Source organism: Saccopteryx leptura, chromosome 1, assembly GCF_036850995.1.
Source record: "Saccopteryx leptura isolate mSacLep1 chromosome 1, mSacLep1_pri_phased_curated, whole genome shotgun sequence".
In the NCBI taxonomy this organism is placed as follows: Eukaryota; Metazoa; Chordata; class Mammalia; order Chiroptera; family Emballonuridae; genus Saccopteryx; species Saccopteryx leptura.
The window spans coordinates 259,078,749-259,102,863 of NC_089503.1; the positions used below are offsets into that span (position 1 = coordinate 259,078,749).

At 49.9% G+C, this 24,115-nt stretch overlaps 2 protein-coding genes across 5 annotated transcripts; both read left to right on the forward strand.

Moving 5' to 3' along the window:
- Positions 1 to 1,543: 1,543 nt before the first annotated feature.
- Positions 1,544 to 10,859, forward strand: BABAM1 (BRISC and BRCA1 A complex member 1). 4 transcript variants are annotated; one of them, XM_066349401.1, is made up of 9 exons: positions 1,544 to 1,610; positions 2,548 to 2,845; positions 4,501 to 4,559; positions 5,280 to 5,400; positions 5,498 to 5,576; positions 6,456 to 6,480; positions 8,754 to 8,883; positions 9,057 to 9,143; positions 10,167 to 10,859. In XM_066349401.1, the coding sequence occupies exons 2-9, from the start codon at positions 2,561 to 2,563 to the stop codon at positions 10,467 to 10,469; spliced, it is 1,089 nt and encodes a 362-aa protein (XP_066205498.1). In that variant the 5' UTR covers positions 1,544 to 1,610; positions 2,548 to 2,560; the 3' UTR covers positions 10,470 to 10,859. The 4 variants fall into 4 exon arrangements, with proteins under 4 accessions (XP_066205498.1, XP_066205491.1, XP_066205502.1 ...); XM_066349394.1 differs by lacking the exon at positions 1,544 to 1,610 and adding an exon at positions 1,994 to 2,112; XM_066349405.1 differs by lacking the exon at positions 1,544 to 1,610 and adding an exon at positions 1,994 to 2,112 and having other exon boundaries at positions 10,266 to 10,859.
- A 6,451-nt stretch (positions 10,860 to 17,310) lies between these two features.
- On the forward strand, positions 17,311 to 24,038 carry ANKLE1 (ankyrin repeat and LEM domain containing 1). The gene is given in 11 exon segments (XM_066360228.1): positions 17,311 to 17,315; positions 17,530 to 17,700; positions 18,095 to 18,126; positions 18,129 to 18,193; positions 18,286 to 18,382; positions 18,385 to 18,426; positions 18,681 to 18,845; positions 18,848 to 19,250; positions 19,252 to 19,496; positions 19,572 to 19,749; positions 23,963 to 24,038. Coding segments are annotated over 11 exon segments (1,479 nt in total).
- Positions 24,039 to 24,115: the final 77 nt, after the last annotated feature.

Below are 24,115 nucleotides of genomic sequence, written 5' to 3' on the forward strand. Positions count from 1 at the left end.
GTCCAAGCTGGTGAGCTTTTGCTCAAACCAGATGAGCTCGCGCTCAAGCTGGTGACCTCAGGGTCTCGAACCTGGGTCCTTGGCATCCCAGTCCGACGCTCTATCCACTGCGCCACCGCCTGGTCAGGCACCAGTGTGTGTTTTTACTTGCCCGCCGGGTATAAACTAGGATTAAAGGTAATGGCCCACCAGTTCTTGGCTCCGTTGTTTCATTACCGTCTGTCCAAATCTAATGCGAACCTGCATGGACCAGGCAGTTGTGATGGTGGCTGTGGCTTCTGGCCATAGAGTGTTTTAACAAAAAAATTATTGTGCCTAACCTGTGGTGGTGCAGCGGATAAAGCTTCACCTGGGAACGCTGAGGTTGCCGGTTCAAAACCCTGGGCTTGCCTGGTCAAGGCACATCGGGAAGCAACTACTACAAGTTGATGCTTCCTGCTTCTCTTCCTTTCTCTCTCTTTCTCTCTCTCCTCTATCTAAAAATCAGTAAATAAAATTTTATAAAAAAAAGAAAAAAATTATTGAATTTATTGAAATTAAATAAAATTACATAGGTTTCAGGTGTACAACCTATAATACATCTATATATTGTAATGTATGTTCACCATGGCAAGTCTTCTGGCTTAGTATTTTTCTTTTTTTTTTTTAGCGAGAAAGAGAGAGACAGAGAGGACAGACAGGGACAGACGAAGGAAGAGAGAGATGATAAGCATAAACTCATAGTTGCAACATCTTAGCTGTTCATCGATTGCTTTCTTATACGTGCCTTGACAGGAGCACGGTGGGCTCCAGCTCAGCCAGTGACCCCTTGCTCAAGCCAGTGACCCCAGGCTCAAGCGAGCGACCTTTGGGGTCAAGCCTGCGATCACGGGTCATGTCGATGATCCCAAGCCCGCAACCCCAGCTCAAGCTGGTGAGCCCGCGCTCAAGCTGGTGACCTCTAGGTATCCAACCCACGTGGGTCCTCGGCGTCTCAGGCCCACGTTCTATTCACTGCGCCACCGCCTGGTCAAGGCTTAGAATTTTTGATTGTTGCAAATATATGTAAAATAAGCAGAATTGCCTAACTGGGAGGCCGTACCCACCTTAGTCCCAAAATCCCATCCCTCATCCACCAATCAGCTACGCCTCTTCTAAATCCTGCCCAATCCTGTCTCACTCAGCCTTTCACATTGCAAATCAGGCCTTCTCCAACCTCCTGGGCCTCGTCCAAGGAGAGCCCCACTCCACTCTGTCTAATTCCAGCCTACCAGGACAGAGTTGACCAGCGTGGTTTGACTCCATTAGAAACAAACACTCCAAAAAAAAAAAAAAAAAAAAGAAACAAAAACTCCGCCTCATTTTGCTTTTAGCCAATCACACTCCAGATCCCGCCCCACTCCGCCCCCACTCCGGTCCATCACCTCCAAACCCCGACTCCTAGCAGAGTCCCAGCCTATTAGCTTTCAATGCTCTTCAGCCTCGTCCTGTTTTTCGTTCCGCTCACCTTGCGGCCTGCTGAACTACATTTCCCAGGAGGCGTCGCAACCGCGCCGCACGCCACGTCGGGCTGTGAAGATGGCGGCTTTATAGCGGTTCGGCGTCCGAGTCAGAAGAAGGATTAGGCTATGGTGAGCAGAAGTTGGGTATTACGTCCCTTTAGGCCTAGCTTTGGTAGCCCCAGGGATCCAGCCCCTTGCCATTCTTGAAGCTTCCATCTCTGGTTTCTCCTGCAGTCTAGCCTTCATCCCTATTGCTACAGCTAACAGCTTTGTTTTCCTTAGAGGTTGTGGGGACTGCAAGGCGCTCAGAGACCATCCTGGGCAGCCCGCATCCACTCCCCAAATAGGCTGTTCCATTGTCGTCCTGTCTTCCCTCAGGGAGACCTGTAACACCGAGATCCGCGCCCCTCCTTTGTTCAGACATACCCATGAACAGACACCTCATAGGCAGCTCAGCGCCCATTAGGGAAAACCCCAGCGTTATTATTTCTTTATTCATTAAAACATTTTCAGTTTCAGGTAACAGAAAACCCAACTCAACCTGTCTTAAGCAAAGAGGAGTTAGTGGCTTATAGACAAATTCAGGCGTAACTGGATCCAGGCGCTCAGAAGTCTCTGTGCTGTTCTCTGGGTGAGCATCACCCAGGTAGGCTCTTTCCTCTTTGGAGGCTAAAGAGGCTTCTAGCAACATTCGACTTGTATGTTCCCAGCTCTGCAACTCTAAGGAGCCCCTCTCCCTTAATGGTGCTATTGGAAGTCCCGGAGGTGATTCTCACTGGCCTATATTGAGCCATGTCCCCATCTCTGAGCCGTTCACAGTGGCCAGTTGTGTTTAGTGGTTGGGGGTGGGGGTAGTTCTACAGAAAAAAATGTGAGGCTATTACCTTAAGTCAGAGTGGGTGTTTAGCTGATAAGTGTAAAGGCACCTATTCTACAGGAGAGGAACCTGAGGCCTGAAAGGAGTGAGTCATAGTAAGTGGCTAGTGCCTTATCCTGCCAGATAACCAGATGTTTGTGAGACTCCTAAGGGCACGATTCTGACTACCCCCATCCCTGCTTCATCTAGCCACTCAGGAGCCATGGAGGTGGCAGAGCCCAGCAGCCCCACCGAAGAAGAGGAGGAAGAGGAGGAGCAGTCAGTGGAGCCAAGGCCCCGCACACGCTCCAACCCTGAGGGGGCCGAGGACCGGGCACCAGGGGCCCAACCCAATGTGGGCAACCGCAGTGAGGGTGAGGGTGAGGCAGCCAGTGCTGATGATGGGACCCCCAACCCTCTGGGAGCTGCCCCCAAACCCTGGCAGGTGCCCCCGCCAGTCCCTGAGGTCCAGGTGCGGACACCAAGGGTCAACTGTCCAGAGAAGGTGGTAAGTGGGAATTCAGTTATCAGCTCAGACTTTAGGGAACCTTGGGTTAACATTCTTCCCTTTTGGGATTCACTCTGCAAACAGCACTTTTGTAAGAGTTTCCTGGGGTTGACACAAATTATTGCAAACTAGATGGCTTAAAAAAACAGCAGTTTGCCCTGACCAGGCGGTGCGCAGAGGATAGAGCGTCGGACTGGGATGCGGAAGACCCAGGTTCGAGACCCCAAGGTCGCCGGATTGAGTGCGGGCTCATTTGGTTTGAGCAAAGCTCACCAGCTTAGACCCAAGGTCGCTGGCTTAAGCAAGGGGTCACTCGGTCTGCTGAAGGCCTGTGGTCAAGGCACATATGAGAAAGCAATCAATGAACAACTAAGGTGTCGCAACGAGAAAGTTATGATTGATGCTTCTCATCTCTCTGTTCCTGTCTGTCTATTCCTCTCTCTGACTCTTTCTCTGTCTCTGTAAAAAACAACAACAAAAAAAACCCCAGCAGTTTGGCCCTGGCTGGGTAGCTCAGTTGGTTAGAACATTGCCCCAACATCCTGAGGTTGTGGGTTTGATCCCAAGTCAGGTCACATACAAAGAACAATCAGTGACATCATGAGTAAGTGAAACAACAAATTGATGTTTGTCTCGCTCTCTCTGTCTCTGTCTCTCCATCTCTCTCTCTCTCTAAAAACCAATGAAGTTTAAAAAAAATAAAACTTATTCTTCAACAGTCCTGGAAACCAGAAGTCTGAAATCAAGGTTTTTGGTTTTTTGTTTTTCAGAGACAGAGAGAGAGTCAGAGAGAGGGATAGACAGGGACAGACAGACAGGAACGGAGAGATGAGAAGCATCAATCATTAGTTTTTTGTTGCGCATTGCAACACCTTAATTGTTCATTGATTGCCTTCTCATACGTGCCTTGACCACGGGCCTTCAGCAGACCGAGTAACCCCTTGCTCAAGTCAGCAACCTTGGGCTCAAGCTGGTAAGCTTTAGCTCAGACCAGATAAGCCCTCGCTCAAGCTGGTGACCTTGGGGTCTCGAACCTGAGTCCTCTGCATCCCAGTCCGACGCTCTATCCACTGCGCCACCTCCTGGTCAGGCTGAAATCAAGGTTTTGGCAGGGCCCCATTCCCTCCAGAGGCTCTAGGGGAGAATCCTTCCTTACTCTTTCAGCTTGGGTGGCTCCAGCATCTTTGGGTTGTGGGTGCATCACTTCAGTCTCTGTCTCTGTCTTCACATGGCCTTCCCCTCTCTGTCTCTATGCCTCCTCTTCTGTTTATCAGAAGAGGATCTGGGTCAGATTATCTTATCTCAGTGTTTTTTCTTTAATTACATCATTAAGGACCCTAATTCCTAATAAAGTTGCATCTGAGACTAGGCAAATATATCTTTTGGAGGCCACAATTCAACCCACTGTATCCTTATTTTCCTTGATTCAGTGTCACATATTCTCTTGTTTACTTATTCACTCATTAACCTAGGCTCCTAGCCCAGTGTTCTTTTCCCTTCAAAAGTGAATGGCTTGGCTGGGAACCTGGGGTCCATCTTACCACCTTTTCAACAGATCTGCTTAAAGAGGGCCAACCATGTGGGAGCTGGCATTAATATCCAGGCCCAGGTGCTACCAGTCACCCTGCCCTCACCACCCTCCAACTCCATTGCAGATCATCTGCCTGGACCTGTCGGAGGAAATGTCATTGCCAAAATTGGAGTCGTTCAATGGGTGAGAGGGACATCCTAGGGATTAAATGTGAAGCCATGGCTGGGAGGGGTCCAGCCTGAAAAACAGCGCTCTCTCTCTCTTAGACTCACATCACCGTGGTCTGGCTTGGGGGCAGTATCAGAGTGTAGCAACAGTAACTGGTAATGATATTGTCATGGCCCAGCAGGCTCTGTTCCAAGCATGTGAGAGCTATCACGGTCACTCATGTCAAAGCAATGACTTGGAAACTCAGAGAAGTAAAGTGACTTGCCCAAAACCTCACAGCAAATAGGCAAAGCCAGACTTTGCCTCAGGCTTGGCTAACCTAAAACCCTTTGCCTTAAGCAGAGGACTTTTGTTGAGGGTAGAGCCACAGGGCCTGTAGAGGGCCTGAGGGGCTCTGGGAGATGCTGAGGACAAGCCTGCCTTCCCCTCACTGGCACCTCTGTCTATACACATGGCTGCGCAAGGGTCTCGGGGGACCTCACAAGTGTCAGCTGTGGGACCCAGGCTAGCCAGAGGGGCCATTTGGAGAGGGTGAGAGCTGGAGGGGTGGGTCAGCTGGGTTAGATTTGCATCTGGGTTTTGCCACCCCCTAGTATGTGATCTGGGCCAGGGCCTCATTGTAGGGCTGGTGGAAGATTCCCCAGGATGGACAGTGGACAGGTGAAGAGACATGCCCCGCCTCCAGGCCTGGAGACCTCTCCTTAACCATGTCCTTCACTTTCTGTCCTGCCCTAGCTCCAAAACCAACGCACTCAATGTCTCACAGAAGATGATTGAGATGTTCGTGCGGACTAAACACAAGATTGACAAAAGCCATGAATTTGCTCTAGTGGTGGTGAATGATGACACTGCCTGGGTGAGGCTGGGATCCCCTGGGGGTAGGAATGAGGCTGGGCCCTATTTGGTCCCCTGGGGGCAGGGAGCACCTTACTGAGGCATTTGCTTCTCCACAGTTGTCTGGCCTGACCTCCGACCCCCGGGAGCTCTGCAGCTGCCTCTATGACCTTGAGACGGCTTCTTGCTCCACCTTTAATATCCTTCCAGGCAGAGGCTCCCCAAGGGTGGGGGTGGGAATGGGGGTAGGGGCCTGGCTTGTCCTGTCATCCTCAAAACCCAGGAACCTTGAGTAGTGGAAGGGGCCAGCTCAGACTGGCTCAGGTCCAGAGCCCAGCTCTGCCACAGTGGGCAGAGCTCACTCACCTCTCTGGCTCTCAGTTTCTTTTTCTTTCTTTCTTTTTTTTTTTTTTTGCAAATTTTTATAAGGTTTATTTGAGCCAGACTGATGACATTGCTGGGAAGCAAGATCTCAAATGCTTCCCAGGCTCTCAGCTTCTTCTGTATAATGGGAGGCAGAGAATCTCCTACCATATGAATGTTACACCATGGGTCACTGTGGAGGTCAAAGCATAACACTGAAGCAAAATCAGCTGATTTGGACTCTGGTTGTCAGAACTGCACTCACAGGGGGAGCACTTCATACAGGACCAATAAATGGCAGTATGTGACTGAAAAATCAGTCATCACTACATCACACTTTATGCTAATTTGAACATGAAAGGTTCACATGCAGCCCAGAACTTAAATAGAATGTCATTCCTGTGAGTTAGAAAACTTGTGAGTGTTAGGAGGAGAATAACACCCATGGCTCCTTGCATATAAGGAGAGTGGCCCCACCCTGAGGGAAAGGGACATTTTGAATCACCAACGGTCTTAGGTACATCTGATGCCAGCCCCCATATTTTGTGATCTGTGCTGAGGAGGAACAGGCTTAGAGAGGCGATGAGGCCAGGATTTCCCACGCAGTGATACCTGGCACCAGGTTCGGAGGCACCTGGGGTCCCTTGACATCAGGATGAGGGAAGTTATCCACTTGTGCTTTGCTACCAACATTCTCCTTAGCATCCCTGCCAGATATGGAAGGTCTCTTCAGCCTCATGTAAGTCCTCCCTTCCCCACGTCTTGCCTTCTGTGTTAGTCATGTGGTGGCCCTGTGGTCCTCCAGGCCATTGTTTTAATACATGGGGCCGCATACATTTTACTTTTCTTTTTTTTTAACAGAGAGTCAGAGAGAAGGACTGATAGGGACAGACAGACAGGAAGGGAGAGATGAGAAGTATCAATCCTTTGTTGCCGCACCTTAGTTGTTCATTGATTGCTTTCCCATATGTGCCTTCACCGGGGGAGGGGGCTCTAGCAAAGCTAGTGACCTCTTGCTCAAGCCAGTGACCTTGGGCTCAAGAAGCGACAATGGGGTCATATCTATGATCCTGTACTCAAGCCAGTGACCCTGTGCTCAAGCTGGTGGTGGGCCCATGCTCAAGCTGGAAACCTTGGGGTTTTGAACCTGGGTCCTTCATGAAGGTGGCATACTTTTGGTTTTGCAGACTCTGTGGTCTCTGTCACAACAACTGCACTCTGCCATTGTAATCCAAAAGCAGCCACACCATATGGACACAGTGGGCATGGCTGTATGCCAATAAAACTTTATTGATGAGCACTGAAATTTGAATTTCATATCATTTCCACATGTCATAAAATATTCTTTTGATTTTCCCCCGTAATTATTTAAAAATATAAAACCTTTATTTCAACCCCTGTTTTAACCAGTATTTTTTGTTTTGTTTTGTTTTTTTGTGACAGAGTCAGAGGGACAGATAGGGACTGATAGACAGGAAGGGAGAGAGATGAGAAGCATCTTATCATTGCAGCACTTTAGTTCATTGATTGTTTTCTCATATGTGCCTTGACAGTGGGGGGGGGGGGGGGGGGAGGGGACTACAGCAGACTGAGCCAGCTTGAGATCTTGGGCTCAAGCTGGTGAGCCTTGCTCAAACCAGATGAGCCCACACTCAAGCTGGCAACCTTGGGGGGTCTTTTTTTTTTCTTTCTTTTTTTTTTTTTTTTTTTTTTACAGGGACAGAGAGAGAGGGATAGAGAGGGACAGACCGACAGGAACAAAGAGAGATGAGAAGCATCAACCATCAGTTTTTCATTGCGACACCTTAGTTGTTCATTGATTGCTTTCTCATATGTGCCTTGACCATGGGCCTTCAGCAGACTGAGTAACCCCTTGCTCGAGCCAGCGACCTTGGGTCCAAGCCGGTGAGCTTTTTGCTCAAACCAGATGAGCCCACGCTCAAGCTGGCAACCTTGGGGTCTCGAACCTGGGTCCCCTGCATCCCAGTCTGATGCTCTATCCACTGCGCCACCGCCTGGTCAGGCCAGGCTCACCAGTTCTTGATGATGGGCACAGACCTTGTGTTGGCTTTACCATCATAATTTACTTGGTATAGACCTCAGTACATTTTGCAAGTTAACCCATGGGGTAAATTCACAATGGAGGACATGCTGGATCAAAAGATGGAGTGTTATTTTGCTAGACATTGCCAAAGTACTGTCCCAGAAAGGAACCCTGATTATCTCCCCTGGCACCAGGATTGATCATACTGCTGAAAGCTTTGCCTCTGTGATAGTACTTTTCTTTGAGCCTTTTTTAATTCACTAAAAAAAATTTATTGAATTTATTGGCGTGATATCAGTTAATGAAATACAGATTTCAGGTGTACAACTCCATAACACATCATGTGTACACTGCACTGTGTTCACCACCCCAAGTCAAGTCCCCCTCTGTTACCGTCTATTCCCCCTCTACCCTCCTCCACCTTCCTCCATTCATTTGTTTTTAAGCCCTCTGATATTCCCTCAGTGATTTGTCTACTGTCCTGTTTACCTATTTTTCTGAGGATGTTGGCTTTTTTTCTTGTAGCTGATCAGATTTGCTTTTTACATAATAAGGACCTTAGCCCTCTGCCTAGTGCCTCTGCCCAACATGCGATCCAGTTGTGGCTGAGGAGGGAAATGTGTCTTGATTTAGCATATAAGATTAGGTCCCAAAAAAACAAACAACAAAAAGTTAGGTCCTTGCTTAAGAGTCTCCTGGCCAGGTGATGGGAGACACGCAGCAGCAGGACCAGGCTTCAGCTTTGGGTTTAGCAAAGCCTCTCTGTTGGAGCAGGAGAGGTCAGGCAGAGAGGGAGGCTGGAGAGGTGTTCTGGACAAAGGGAACAGCATGTGGGAAGGCTCACAGGCAGCAGTGAGTTGGGGAGGGGTCTGGTGGGGCCTTGTGTGTGCATCAAGGAGCTTGATTATCCAAAGATGATGATGGGAGGGCCCTCAGAGTGTGCTCTGACCTGTCCTCTTGATGTGCAGCCAGCAGAAGACCGAGCTGCCAGTCACAGAGAACGTGCAGACGATCCCACCCCCATATGTGGTTCGTACCATCCTTGTCTACAGCCGCTCGCCCTGTCAGCCCCAGTTCTCCCTGACAGAGCCCATGAAGGTGACTGAGGCCTGGGATAGGGTGGTGAGATACAGGAGGGTGGGGAGATACTAGGAGGACTAGCACAAGAGCTGGGGCACCTCCTGACAGGTTTTCAGAGTCTAAGGCAGAAGCTGGGGAATTGTGGGCACAGGGTTACCATAGTCCTAAAGGCTGGTGTTCTTCCCCTGCAGAAAATGTTCCAGTGTCCGTATTTTTTCTTCGATGTTGTTTACATCCACAATGGCGCCGACGAGAAGGAGGAGGAGATGAGTTGGAAGGTGAGGCCTTGGCAAGTGTGGGTGGCAGATGGGCAGAGATGGGATTTCTCAGAACCTACCTACCCTGAGCCTAGGGGATCCCACTTCCTGGATCCTGATTAGTTAGTCATTCAACAACCATTTCCACACATCTGCTGGGAGCTCAGTGAGGCTTTTGGGACGGTGGCCTGGTGGGAGCAAATAGGGCTTGCCCACCTTATCCCAACACTTCCTGCTTCTCTCTTCCTGTCTTTGTCCTGGCTGTGCATTCTGCTTGGAGCATCCTTCCCTCCCTGCCTCCCCAGGTTCTGCTGGTCATTTCACGTCCCAGCCCTGCACTAGTTGTGGGACCTCAAATGGGCCACTTACCTCCCTGAGTCTCAGTTTACCCAACTGTGAACAGGAGTTGAGACCAGATCCTACTCAGACCTCAATATTTAAAAATTAAAACATTTTATTTATTGATTTTTAGAAAGACAGTAAGGGAGAGAGAAACATTAATTTGTTGTTTTATAATTTATGCATTCATTGGTTGATTCTTATATGTACCCTGAGGATTGAACCCACAACCTTGTGTATCGGGACAGTGCTTTAACCCTGTGGTTTTCAACCCTTTCACACACCAATGAAAATAGGAGAATTATTTCAGACACCACTAAGGCAGAAATCACCTTGAGCATAAACAAATTCAACCAAGATCACTGGGTCTATAATCCACATTAGGCTGGTTAATTCTTTTGTGGACTGGCATGAAATTTCTGGCATACCTGCATTGGTCTGTTGACTGAGTGTTGAAAAACACCGAGCTACCCAGCCAGGGCCTTATACCTCAATATTTAAACCAAAAGTCTCTATTGTAGGAAGCCCTCCCTGCACCTCAAGGAAGATCAGCGTGGGGGCTGGGGGGTAGACTTCATCTAACTATATCCAGACTGGGGCCTCCAGGACAGACCTTGTGTTATCCCTAACCCTGGGTGGGTGGTAAGGAATGTTTGCTGAATGCAGGAATGTGTTCTGCCTGGCAAACTCCTCTTCACCCTTCAGAACCCAACCCTGGTGCCCAGTCCTCTGGAAAACCCGCCAGGGGCAAGGAAGGCCTGTCAGGGGAACCTTTACCTGAAGAGCCCCTCCCTGGCCCCACAGGATATGTTTGCCTTCATGGGCAGCCTGGATACCAAGGGCACCAGCTACAAGTATGAAGTGGCACTGGCCGGGCCAGCCCTTGAGCTGCACAACTGTATGGCCAAGCTGCTGGCTCACCCACTGCAGCGGCCCTGCCAGAGCCATGCCTCCTACAGCCTCCTGGAGGAGGAAGATGAAGCCACTGAGGTTGAGGCCACTGTCTGAACCATCCCTGTGCATCCAGCCTTGTACAATGAAAGCTTTTGCCTAGATTGTTGGTTCTTAGACGCCGCTCCACAGGACTCCTGGGGGACTTCAAGGTTGCACTCAGGTTACTTGGGAACCCTGGAAGGAAACCTGAAGTTCCAGGAAGGCTCAGTGCTGTGGGCCTCCATTCCCCATGTTTCCCAGCCCACATCTCATTCCCCAGTTTGTCAGTTGTAATTTGTTCTTCCCTGTTTGATTTTTGTTTTTAATTTAGAAATTAAATTTAATGGGGTGGCATTGATCAATAAGAGTACATAGGTTTCAGGTAAACATTTCTATAGCATTTGAACAGTTGATTGACCTGTGGTTTTTGTCATCAGAATAAAAATTTAAGGAATTTCTAACCCAGATCCGTACCAGTCACTTTGTGTTAATTGAGATCTTTTTGGTTGCAAGTGACAGAAACCCACCCACTGAACAGGGAAATGGCTTGGTTCTTGTGGATGAGAAGCCAGGGTGCAACTTCAGACTTGACTATTTGCAGCTGTTCTGACATTGTTATTGAAGTGGGCTGAAATACTCGATGGTTGGTGTTCAGTGTTCCCTGTTTTCCTTCTGACCTCTGGAAAGGTGTGAAATGGTTGTATTGACCCCCACAAAGAAAATACTTACCAAGAGGAGTTCTTGGTGGCTAATTGGTCTCAAATTAAAAAACAAAAAAGCCCAGGAGCCATTGCTGAACAGAGACCTTTCACATGAGTCGAGCGTTTCGGGGAAAATATCATCTCCCTTTTGTACTGAAATGACTGCCTGCCTGCACTGTGCTCCTGCTGGCTGAGCCAGCCCTTATAAAGGAGTTCCTGGAATCCTAGTTCAACCAGCAGGACAGAGATAAACCCCCTTGTCCCGTCAGAGCTGTGTAGCTATAGTTTCATTAGCATTTTAAAAAAGATTTGATTTTATTCATTTATTTTAGAGAGGAGAAAGAGAGGTAGAGGAGGAGAGGGAAGCATCAACTCGGAGTAGTTGCTTTCTATATGCGCCTTGACCAGGCAAGCCTGAGATTTCAAACTGGCTACCTCAGCGTTCCAGGTGGACGCTTTTTACCCACCGCGCCACCACAGGTCAGGCAGCGCCTTTTTTTTTTTTTTTTAAAGAAAAGCCTAGTGGTGCCTGGTGCCTGGCCTGCGGTGACACAGTGAGGATAAACCATCGACCTGGAATGCTGAGGTAGCTGGTTCAAAACCCCAGGCTTGCCTGGTCAAGGCGCATACAGAAAGCAACTACTACGAGTTGATACTTCCCACTTCTCCCTCTCTAAAAATCAACAATTAAAAAAACCTAACAAAATAGAGCCCTGGCCAGTTGGCTCAGCAGTAGAGTATTGGCCCAGTGTGTGGAAGTCCCGGGTTTGATTCCTAGTCAGGGCACACAGGAGAAGCACCCATCTGCTCCACCCTTCCCCCTCTCCTTCCTCTCTCTCTCTTCTTCTCCTGCAGTCAAGGCTCCATTGGAGCAAAGTTAGCCCCGGGCGCTGAGGAGGGCTCCATGACCTCATCCTCAGGCCCTAAAATGGCTCTGACTGCAACAGAGCAACGCCCCCTGGTGGGTATGCTGGGTGGATCCCTATTGGCACACGCAGGAGTCTGACTGCCTCCCTGCTTCTGACTTTGGAAAAATAAAATATAAAAAATAAAAAGCCTAAATAACTAAAATGAATAAAGTCTAAAAAAAAAAAGAAGCGATTTCTTTAAAGAAAGAGGGAAAAGCCTAGTGGGACTTAAATTTTTTTAAATTGATCTTTTTTTCTTTTTTTTTTTAATTTAGAGAGAGGCAGGGAGAGAGAAACAGGAACATCAAGCTGTTCCTGTATGTGTCCTGACTGGGGATCGAACCAAAAACCTCTGTGCTTTGGGACAACACTCTAACCAAGCTATCCAGCCAGGGCTTAATTTTTTGTTGTTTTTTGGGGTTTTTTTGTTTGTTTGTTTGTTTTTTTGGTGGCAGACAGAGAGGGACAGACAGGAAGGGGGAGAGATGAGAAATATCAATTCTTCGTTGTGGCTCCTTAGTTGTTCATTGATTGATTTCTCATATGTGCCTAGACTGGGGGTTAGGGGGGCCACAGCAGACTGAGTGATCCCTTGCTCGAGCCAGCGACCTTGGGTCCAAGCTGGTGAGCCCTCAATCTGGTGACCTTGGGGTCTCAAACCTGGATCCTCCACATCCCAGTTCGACGTTCTATCCACTGTGCCACCACCTGGTCAGGCCAGGGCTTAATTTTTTATTGATTGATTTTTAGAGAGAGGGGAGGGAGAAAGGAAGTGTTCATTTGTTGTTCCACTCAGTCACACATTCATTGGTTGCTACCCGTGTGTGCCCTAACGGAGGAAATTCGCAATCTTATCATTTTGGGACAATGCTCTGACTGAGAGAGCCAGCCAGGGCCATAAATTGATTTCATATGAAAATTTTTAATTTATTTTTAAAGAGCAGAAGGGAGGGAGAGAAAAAACATATTGATTTGTTTTGCTACTCATTCATGCTGTCATTGATTGATTCTGGTATGTGCTCTGACTGGGTATCAAACCCACAACCTTGGCATGTCAGGATGACCTCTAACCAACTGAGCCACTTGGTGAGGGCCTTTTTATTTTTATATTTTTTGTATTTTTCTGAAGTGAGAAGCGGGAGGCAAAGAGACAGACTCCCGCATGTGCCTGGCCAGGATCCACCTGGCATACCCACCAGGGGGTGATGCTCTGCCCATCTAGGGCATTGCTCCATTGCAACCGGAGCCATTCTAGCGCCTGAGGTGGAGGCCATGGAGCCATCCTCAGCGCCGAGGCTCAACTTTGCTCCAGTGGAGCCTTGGCTGCAGTAGGGGAACAGAGAGATAGAGAGACAGGAGAAGGGGGAGGGTGGAGAAGATAGAGAGACAGGAGAAGGGAAAGGGTGGAGAAGCAGATGAGCACTTCTCCTGTGTGCCCTGGCCGGGAATTGAACCCAGGCAACCTCTGTTCTTTGGGATGATGCTCTAACCAACTGAACTATCCAGTCCAGGACCAGGGCCTTTTATTATTATTATTATTGATTTGGGAGAGAGGAACATCCATTTGTTCTTGTATGTGCCCTCACCTGGGATTGAACCTGTAACCCTGGCCTATTAAGAGGATACTCTAACCTACTGAACTACTCAGCCAGGGTACCTCATTAGCATTTTTTTTTTTTTTGTATTTTTCTGAAGCTGGAAACAGGGAGACAGTCAGACAAATTCCCGCATGCGCCCAACCGGGATCCACCCGGCACGCCCACCAGGGGGCGATGCTCTGCCTATCTGGGGCGTTGCTCTGTTGCAACCAGGGCTATTCTAGCGCCCAAGGCAGAGGCCATAGAGCCATCCTCAGCGTCTGGGCCAACTTTGCTCCAATGGAGCCTCGGCTGCGGGAGGGGGAAGAGAGAGACAGAGAGGAAGGAGAGGGGGAGGGGTGGAGAAGCAGATGGGCGCTTCTGTGTGCCCTGGCTGGGAATTGAACCTGGGACTTCTGCACGCCAGGCCGACGCTCTACCACTGAGCCAACCGGCCAGGGCCTCATTAGCATTTTTGATGAATAAGAATTCTCCACTTTGGCCAGTCAGGACAGAGCTTTTTGGGCTAATCAAACAGGATTTGGAGTACACCAAAGACTGATTCCTTAAAAAACAAGTAAAAAAAAGACCGAGGCCTTGTGGGATAGCTCATTTGGTTAGAGCGTTGTCCTAGTAAGCGGAGGTTGTGGAGTTGATCTCCAGTCAGGGTACATACAGGAACTGAGCGATGTTTCTGTCTCTCCCTTTGTCTCTAAATTTTAAAAAAGACTGATACCTTTGCTGGAGCTGAAACAATTTGCTAAAAAGGGCTTTATTGTTCTATGTTGAGGTGCTTGCTTTGAGTAGTTTCCTCTTTCACTGCACCCCAAATTAGGGGTTCCTGTTGGCATTGAATTGGCATCATGACCATTGGTTGACAGTTGTGACTATTAACCATACCCCAGCCAAGGTGAAGTGAAGGCTGTCAGCACCCCCCTTATGGTTGGCCTTGCCTGGCTCATGGGCCAGAGTTATGGGATGTTCTGATTGTTCAGGCCTGGATAAAGCCTCTCCTAAAAAAAGGAGAATTACAGCCTGACCAGGTGGTGGCACAGTGTATAGAGTATCAGACTAGGATGCAGAGGACCCAAGTTAGAAATCCCAAGGTCACCAGCTTCAGCACGGGCTCATTTGGCTTGAGCCCAAAGGTCGATGGCTTGAAGCCCAAGGTTGCTAGCTTGAGCTCAAAGTCTCTGGCTTGAGCAAGGGGTCACTCGCTTCCTTCCTGTCTGTTCCTATCTGCCCCTCTGTCTCTCTGTCATACACAAAAAAGGGGGAGAATTAGAGTTCCCAGGAAGTAGTTTGGGGGCTCCCTAGAAGGGAGACAATACAGGAACAATAGGTCTATCATTCAACTATCTGTCTGGATAATGAACAATTGTGGAAAAAGTTTACCAGATAGATTCTTAGTTCCATATAATTTTTTTTTTTTTTTTTTTTTTTTTTACTGAGAGACAGTGGGACAGACAGGAAGGGAGATAGATGAGAAGCATCAGTTCTTCATTGTTCATTGATTGCTTTCTCATAAGTCCTTTGACCCAGGAGGGCTATAGCCAAGCCAGTGACCTTGGGCTTCAAGCCAGCAATCTTTGGGTTCAAGCCAGCGACCATGGGGTCATGTCTATGACCCCACGCTCAAACCAGCAACACTGTGCTCAAGCTGGTGAGCCCAATGCTCAAGCAGGCAACCTCGGGGTTTCGAACCTGGGTCCTCTGTGTCCCATGCCAACGCTCTATCTACTGTGCACTGCCTAGTCAGGCTAAAATTAAAATAACTATATTGAGCAACAGCTTTTCCTTCACACAACATTTTTTTTTTTTAGAGAAAGAAAAAGGAACGTGGGGGAGGGGGATGAGAAGCATCAAGTTGTAGTTGCATCACTTTTTTTAAGACTTTATTTATATTGCCTGACCAAGTGGTGGTGCAGTGGATAGAGCGTCGGACTGGGATGTGGAGGACCCAGGTTCGAGACCCCTTTGTCGCCGGCTTGAGTGCGAGCTCATCTGGTTTGAGCAAAGCTCACCTGCTTGGACCCAAGGTCGCTGGCTCGAGCAAGGGGTTACTCAGCCTGCTGAAGGTCCACGGTCAAGGCACATATGTGAAAGCAATCAATGAACAACTAAGGTGCCTCAATGAAGAATTGATGCTTCTCATCTCTCTCCCTTCCAGTATGTCTGGCCCTATCTGTCCCTCTCTCTGTCTCTGTCACAAAAAAATAACAAAAAAAATTTTTTTTTACTTTTATTAATTTTTAGAGAGGAGAGAGAGTGTGAGAGAGAGAGAGAGAGAGAGAAGGGGAGGGAGGAGCAGGAAGCATCAACTCCCATATGTGCCTTGACCAGGCAAGCCCAGGGTTTTGAACCGGCCTCAGCATTCTAGGTCGACGCTTTATCCACTGCACCACCACAGGTCAGGCCATAAAAATTTTTATTTATTGATTTTTAGAAAGAGGCGAGGCCCTGGCCGGTTGGCTCAGCGGTAGAGCGTCGGCCTAGCGTGCGGAGGACCCGGGTTCGATTCCCGGCCGGGGCACACAGGAGAAGCGCCCATTTGCTTCTCCACCCCTCCGCCGCACTTTCCTCTCTGTCTCTCTCTTCCCCTCCCGCAGCCAAGGCTCCATTGGAGCAAAGATGGCCCGGGCGCTGGGGATGGCTCTGTGGCCTCTGCCTCAGGCACTAGAGTGGCTCTGGTCGCAACATGGCGACGCCCAGGATGGGCAGAGCATCGCCCCCTGGTGGGCAGAGCGGCGCCCCTGGTGGGCGTGCCGGGTGGATTCCGGTCGGGCGCATGCGGGAGTCTGTCTGACTGTCTCTCCCTGTTTCCAGCTTCAGAAAAATGAAAGAAAAAAAAATAAAAAAAAATAAAAAAATAAATAAAAAAAAAAGAAAGAGGCGAAAGGGGGGGAGGAACAGGAAGCATAACTCTTAGTTGCTGTTTCTCCTTTGTGCCCTGACCAAGCAAGCCTGCAGGTTCAAACCTACGACCCCAGCATTACAGGTCAATGCTTTATTCACTGTGCCACCACAGGTCAGGGTAGTTATTTTTTTTATTGATTGCTTCTCATACCTGCCTTGACCCAGGGCTCAAGCTGAGCTAGTGATCCCTGGCTCAAGCCAGTGACCTTGGAATCATGTCAGTGATCCTGGGCTCACCACACACACACACACACACACACACACACACACACACCCCACCCCCGCTCAAACTGGGAAGCCCATGCTCAAGCTGATGAGCCCCTACTCTAGCCTGAGACCTGGGAGGTGGGGGATTTGAACTGAGGCCCTCAGCGTCCCCTATGAATGCCCAATCCACTGTGCCACCACTGGTCAGGTTTCCCATAACATTTATTAGGTAGGTACCTGTGTGTCAGGCCCCTATCAGGAAATGTTCCTTCAACATTACACCAACCTAGAAGGGCTTCTCCTATGGCCCAGCGCCCCAAAGTCAGGGACTCCTGTCTCAGTGAGACTGAAAACCAGAGACACAAAGTTGGAGGCGGGAGTTCTTAATTGAATTTGCGCGCTAATAGAGGCCTCTTCGTCAGTGGGCACCTCTGAGTCACCAGGTTGTAGCCCCCCCCCCCTCCCATTTTGAGATCAGATAATGACAGACCCAGCTGCCTCCATCGTCCAGGCCTTACCAGCGATCCCAGGCCCTGCCTGGGGACCCCTCGAGGTCGCGGGCCTGGGAGGGCACTAAGGCCTTCAAACTCCACCGTGTGCTGCGTGGATGTGGTGCGGGATGGCCTGGTTGCGGACCCTGTGCTTCACTCAGATGCTGAGACCAGTGTTGAGACCAGAGCCAAGGGGCGGGGAGCCGCAGGAAGTTTGAAACTGGCAGCCTGGGTTGCAAGACTGGGGGACCGCGTGAGCATGAGCGCAGCGGAAGACCTGGCGCAGCTGCTGCGGACAGCCCTGCGGGTGGGGAGCCGCACTAAGGACGGGGTAGGGGGGCGAGGGGTCGCGGTCATCTCAGACCGCCTGATCGCCGCGGCGCTGACCCCAACTTGGTGCTCGCGGATGGCCCCGCAGCCGTCCTCCTGGTAGTGAGAGCCCGGCATCCGCACGCTTTCCGATACCTCGCTGCCGTGCCGCGTGAAGGCGAGGACCCCAATGCTCGGTGAGGATAGACCTGGTCCCGGGGCGGGACCCCCTGAGTTCGAGGGCAAGGCCTGGGAGTCCCGAGAGGGCCTCCCACCTTCCAAGGGTGGGGATTCGATGCCCCAGGGCGGAGCTTGGGGAACCAGGGGAGGGATTCTGAGGGTATGCGGGCGGGGGGCTAGGGTCCCAGACCGAGGGTTGGGGGTTGCACTAGAGCCATAGTGGGGATCAAAGGTTTGGGACTGGGGTGGAATCTATATAGGGTAAGAGAGCAGAAGTTTCAGTCCAAGCCCGAGGGTGCAGAATCTAGATTCTGAGGTGTCTCAGGTTGGAGGATGAAGATGGGGGGACGAGGGCCAAGGCTCTGGGGCTCGAGAACGGAGATCGAGTTCCTTCCTACTCTCTTGCCCTAGATCAGCCGAGAAGCTAACACCGTTGCATGTGGCGCATGTGGCCACGGCCTAGGGCTATCGCTGCAGCCTGGAGCTGCTGAGCCAGGGCTGCGCCACCAGGTGAGGGGCCCTCCACAAAGAGCCGAAGCGCAGACCAGGAGAGTAGGAGGGAAGAGGGCTTAGGGCACCCTCTGTTTATCGCGCCGTCGCAGGATGGACTCCCGCCAATAGACCTGGCGGAAGAGCAGGAGCACCAGAATTGTGTGTGCCTCCTCCTAAGGGAGCTCCAGACGCTGACCAGGACCCCTATCCGGACCGAGCAGAGACCCAAGAGCTAGAACCTGAGCCCAACGGTGAGTGTGGGGCCTGTGCGGACACAGGGGCTTGGCTTATGGACCAACTTACTGTGTCTCACTGATTTCCACTGTCTACCTCTGGTTCTGGCTGTTTCATGTCCAGTGTCTATGGTTAGCTCTGCCTGCCTTCACTTTTTCTCTCTCCTCACTTTGACTCCAGCCACCTGTTTCTGTCTGATCTAACTCCTATCTCTGTCTCTGGCTACCCCCTTCCCTGTTCTTTGACCCCCTATTCTCATCCTCTGCTCCAGGCACAGGCCTCAAGGGAAAGGGGCTGAACACCAGTCCTTTTGGACCTCCCAATGTGATGCTGGACTCCTCCACAGCACTGAGCAGAAGTGACAGCAGGGACATGGACCTGGAGGCTGACCCTGGACCCCTCAGCCTCCTTGCCTACCCTGAGGTTGTTGACAAGGATGCAGCATAGAGTCATCCCGAGAGTGCTGGGACTGCAGTTCAGATGTCTCCTTTCTCACAGCAGTTGAGACCTCTGGAGCCAAAGACCCGGCCTCCAACTGGACTGGGTCTTTGTCCCCAACCAAGCCGCAACTCCTCTCTGCTAGCTGACCATCCCAGAGGGTGTTAAAGTCTCTGGACATCCCACAGCTGGCATATGGAGCCGTCTCGAGGGTCAAGGAGGCCGATTTAACAGCTTGTCTACAGGCCCTAACTCTAACCTTGCCAGATGCCTCCCTTTCCCATACATCCCTCCCAGATGGGAGCCCAGCCCACAGCCCACTTCAGGAACCACTGCATGAACCCCTCAACTTCCACTTCCTAACAGATGACCAGTTATACCTTGACAGTGAGGAGGCTGCTCTAGCTGACAGAGGATGAGATGAGCTCTACAGGTGGCAGGGATCCAGTCTGCTCTTGCTGGTGCCTGCCGGTCCTGGCCATGTCTTACCTAGAGCTGCTGCAAGGGCTTTTGGCACTTGGTGAGAGCCCAGGCTTCATCATGTTCTTCACCTAGCTACAATACCTCCGACAATGAGAAACAAAGCCCAGCTGCTCCTGGTTGGTCCCTTCTGGGAATCCAGAGTTCAAGGAGTCTCCGGAGACTCCCAGTTCTCAATCCCACTTCTCTCTTCTCTGGGCACTACCCCTTCCTCTGTCTCCCTTGACTCAGTTTCCCCTCCCAGGCCCAGATTTTTCAGGTTATAGCCCAGAGCTGATTGAAGCCGTGAGGACAGGCCAAATCCCAGATGTGCAGGCAGATGAGGATGCACTTACCCTGCAGTTTGAGCGGCTGGATCCCAGCAAAAGGTGGTGGGAGGGTGTAGTGAAGTCCAGTTTCATGTATCTGCTGCTGGACCCTAGGTATGCAGAATTGGGAGCTGGAAAATTCTGGGATTGGTTCTTTGTGCTCTGTGCCCTTGGGAAGGGAATTGGGCCTCTCTGGTCATAAACTCTATAAAAGGCAGTTGGACCTAATTCAAGCTGCTGAGTGTGGGGAGTTGCCACAACTCTGCCTTGGAAAATGGGGGTCACTGGATATGGGTTCAATATGACCTATGACCTTAGAGATTTTTCTCTAGGGCTACTCTTACCAGTTTTTCTCTCTGAGCTAAACCCTTTCATCCAAGAAGACACAGGACCTGCCTGCCCAAGCCTTCTCACTAACCCCAGCTGAACGCCTTCGGACTTTTGTCCATGCCATCTTCTATGTGGGCAAGAGGACACAGGCCTAGCCAAATGTCCACCTCTGAGAGGCCCTTGGCTACCATGGTCAGCCAGAAAAACAGGTGTGAGGATATGGACCAAGGTCAGGGCAGGGTGGCCAGGCTGTGGGGAGGTAGAGGAAGGAGGGAGTTGGGGGTCAGAGCCCGACCCTGCCCTGGCTTCCCAGGCCTGCCCCAAGGTACACCAGATCTTGGACATTTGGAGCAGTGGTCATGGTGTTGTGTCCCTGCATTGCTTTCAGCATGTAATTGCTGTGGAGGCTTACACTTGAGAGGCATGTCTTGTGGATGCTTTAGGTGGGTGCCTGGGTTATGGGGTGAATAGCACAGGAAGGGCATTTAATTGACCAATTCCCTTACCCCTTCCCTTTCAGGGCAGTTTGTTGAGTAATTATTGAGTACTGACTAAGTACCTACACATGCATATATTTTGTTCCATGGGTTTATATCTGCTTAAGCGGAATACACGGTGGGTTCACTGTCACATACTTCTACTGGAAGTTCACTGGGGCTGCCCCTGTCACCTCACCCCCAATTTCTCCAGGGATCCAAACACTGACCAACCAAGAACAAGGACACTGCTATGGAGTGGTGGCAAGGTGGTCACCCGCCCAGTGCTGCCACTTGGGGGCATATCTGCTGCACTGCGCCCTTTTTGTGTTCCTGGCTGAGAGAGAGCGAGAGTTGCAACCCCAAGATATTGAGGCCCATGGCTGAGCACTGGAGAATTGCTATCCAGAGATCAGGGGATTTAAATATTCTAGCTGCCCTGTGCTGAATGTGGCTCTCCATCTCCAGTTCTAGAAAGCTGGTGCTGGGAGGAGGTGTAGCAGGGTTGATCTCCCACTCAAGCTAAAGGAGGACTTTGTTATAGATGGAACTGCTGGAGAAGTAGTGAGTTCCCTCTCATGTGGGAAGAACAAGTGGACAAGAAGATTCTTTGGAACATTTGGTGTTTTGGACCTTGCCAGTGCTTCGGCAGTTTGGTCCTATCTGTATTGACAAAGTCCACTTTTATCTCCCAGACACAGGGCACCCACCCTGTGGTTTGGGGGCTTCCTCAGCCATGTGAAGGAAATCTACCCAGTTCAAGAGCTGGGTTTGTTGCTTGCCAGATGTAGTAACTCAGACCAGTAATTTGTCTGTCTGAGCCTTAGTTTCCTCAGTTGTAGTCACAGGTCATTGTGAGGATTGGAGGGTGTGGCTCAGAACCTTGCAATGAGAAGTGGCTCTGGTGGAAAGTCTCCCCAGGAAGGGAAGTGCCCTGAGGCTCTAGAGGTGCCGACTGTGTATGGTGATAGGCCAGGGATAGGGAGCTTGTGGGCACCACAAGTAAGACACCAGTCCTTGGGGTCACTGTGCAACGCAAGCTCCCTGGCATTGCTTCTTTGAACCTTTTTCTCTCACCATAAAATTGGATCAATACTGCCTGACCAGGCGATGGTGCAGTGGATGGAGCGTCGGACTGGGATGCAGAGGACCCAGGTTCAAGACCCTGAGGTCACCAGCTTGAGCGCGGGCTCATCTGGTTTGAGCAAAGCTCATCAGCTTGGACCCAAGGTCGCTGGCCCAAGCAGGGGGTTACTCGGTCTACTGAAGGCCCACGGGAGGGGCACATATGAGAAAGCAATCAATGAACAACTAAGGTGTCGCAACATGCAACGAAAAACTAATGATTGATGCTTCTCATCTCTCACCGTTCCTGTCTGTCTGTCCCTGTCTATCCCTCTCTCTGACTCTCTCTCTGTCTCGGAAAAAAAATAAAAGAATATTAAAAAAATAATAAAAGAGTCGAGTTGAACCTACCTTAAAAAAAATTTGATCAATACCCCCAACTTGTGGTGATGTTCTGATTTCACACTATTCACATAGGCAAAGGCTTTCAGTAAAATGCCAGGCTGTGGCACTAGTGAGGTGTTTGCAGGATCATTTAATAAGTTTTCCAGAATTTGTTTCTCCAAAGTGCATTTAGAGACATGGGAGATCTGCTGCCTCCCTGGGTTCCCCACAGCCCCTCACTGTGGATCAATTAACCAAGTCCCAAAGGGATTGGACTAACCTTGGCTGAGTTTCACCTGCTTAGTTTTCTCTGCAGAGCCCCTGGCTCCCCTGAGGAAATGACTGGTTTTGTAATTAGGGACCCTGCCTCTGGATTTTTTTTTTTTTTTTTTTTTGACAGAAATAGGGACAGACAGGAAGGGGAGAGATGAGAAGCATCAATTCTTTGTTGTGGCACCTTAGTTGTTCATTGATTGCTTTCTCATATGTGCCTTGATTGGGGGCTACAGCAGAGCAAGTGACCCCTTGCTCAAGCCAGCGACCATGGGGTTATGTCTATGATCCCACGCTCAGCCGGTGACCTTGGGGCTTCAAATCTGGGTCCTCCACATCCCAGTCTGATGCTCTATCCACTGCACCACCAACTGATCAGGCCGGGCTTTCCCATTTTAATGGAACTGAAGAAACCTCTCTCTGAGCTTGGCAGTTTCCGAAACACCAAGTCTCCTGATAAAGTGACAGCAATTAAAACAGTGTGCCATCTGCCCAGTAATTCACAAACGACTCACTAGGAAAGAATCTAGAGACCCCTTAAAGTCCCCAAGGAGATGGGATTTGTCTAGCACAGTGGTCCCCAACCTTTTTTGGGCCTTTAGGGTGGGACAGATAAATGTATCACATGACCAAGACAAGCATCAAGACTGAGTCTTAGATGGATGTAACAGAGGGAATCTGGTCATTTTTAAAAAATAAAACATCGTTCAGACTTAAATATAAATAAAATGGAAAGTGTAAGTTATTTATTCTTACAACCCCGGTACCGGTCCGCAGCCCGGGGGTTGGGGACCACTGGTTTAGCAGATTCCCAGCCTCAGCTCTACTGATACTTAAGGCCGAATTATTTGGATGGGGTGGGGACTGTTCTATTAATTGCAGGGTATCAGGAGACATCCCTGCACTCCACCCACTAGATATCACACCTCCCAGGTGAGACAGAACTGTTTCCAGAATTTCCCAAGGGACAGCTATATAGTAAACGAAAGGTGGGCTCATAAACTAGGGGGGGAAGGACCCATGAGGCAGCAACCAGAGGGGACAGTTGTTTCCCACCGTTCTCACAAACCCATGTATCTAGGTATACATACATACATTAGGATAAAGTACAGAGGACCAGGCATGGCTACAGGGCAAGGAAATCCTTCTGCAAGATGGGAAAAGATAGACTTGGTGACTTCAAAATAAAAATCGTGGCAATGCCTGACCAGGCGGTGGCGCAGTGGATAGAGCGTTGGACTGGGATGCAGAGGACCCAGGTTCGAGACCCCGAGGTCGCCAGCTTGAGTGCGGGCTCATCTGGTTTGAGGAAAAGCCCACCAGCTTGAACCCAAGGTTGCTGGCTCCAGCAAGGGGTTACTCGGTCTGCTGAAGGCCCGCGGTCAAGGCACGTATGAGAGAGCAATGAACTAAGGTGTTGCAATGCGCAATGAAAAACTAATGATTGATGCTTCTCACTCTCTCCGTTCTTGTCTGTCTGTCCCTGTCTATCCCTCTCTCTGACTCTCTCTGTCTCTGTAAAATAAATAAATAAATAAATAAATAAAAATTAAAAAAAAAATCGTGGCAAAAGCCACTCTAAACCAAGATGAAAGATAAAATGGGATGATAGCAAGAGGCACTGACTTGCTATATGCCCTAAAGGGGATTCAGTGACACATGGATGGCAAGCACTCAGTACTGGGGCGTTGTATGCAATTGACATAACTATGTCTGCTGTAATCACACGCGATACCCTCACCTCAATGATCCTCACCTCAACCTTCGTCTGGATCTCAGTTGGACTTCGTCCCCTCCAGGGACAAGGAGCTCACCTCCTATCTGCCCTCTTCTCTGGGAATACTGCCCAAGCACCCCTGTGTAATTGAGGAGTGAGGGGAAATTCAGGAAGCAGTCCTGGAAGGCCCTGAAGGGGAGACACCCGCATCAGCCCAATCTGCAGATGGAGAAAC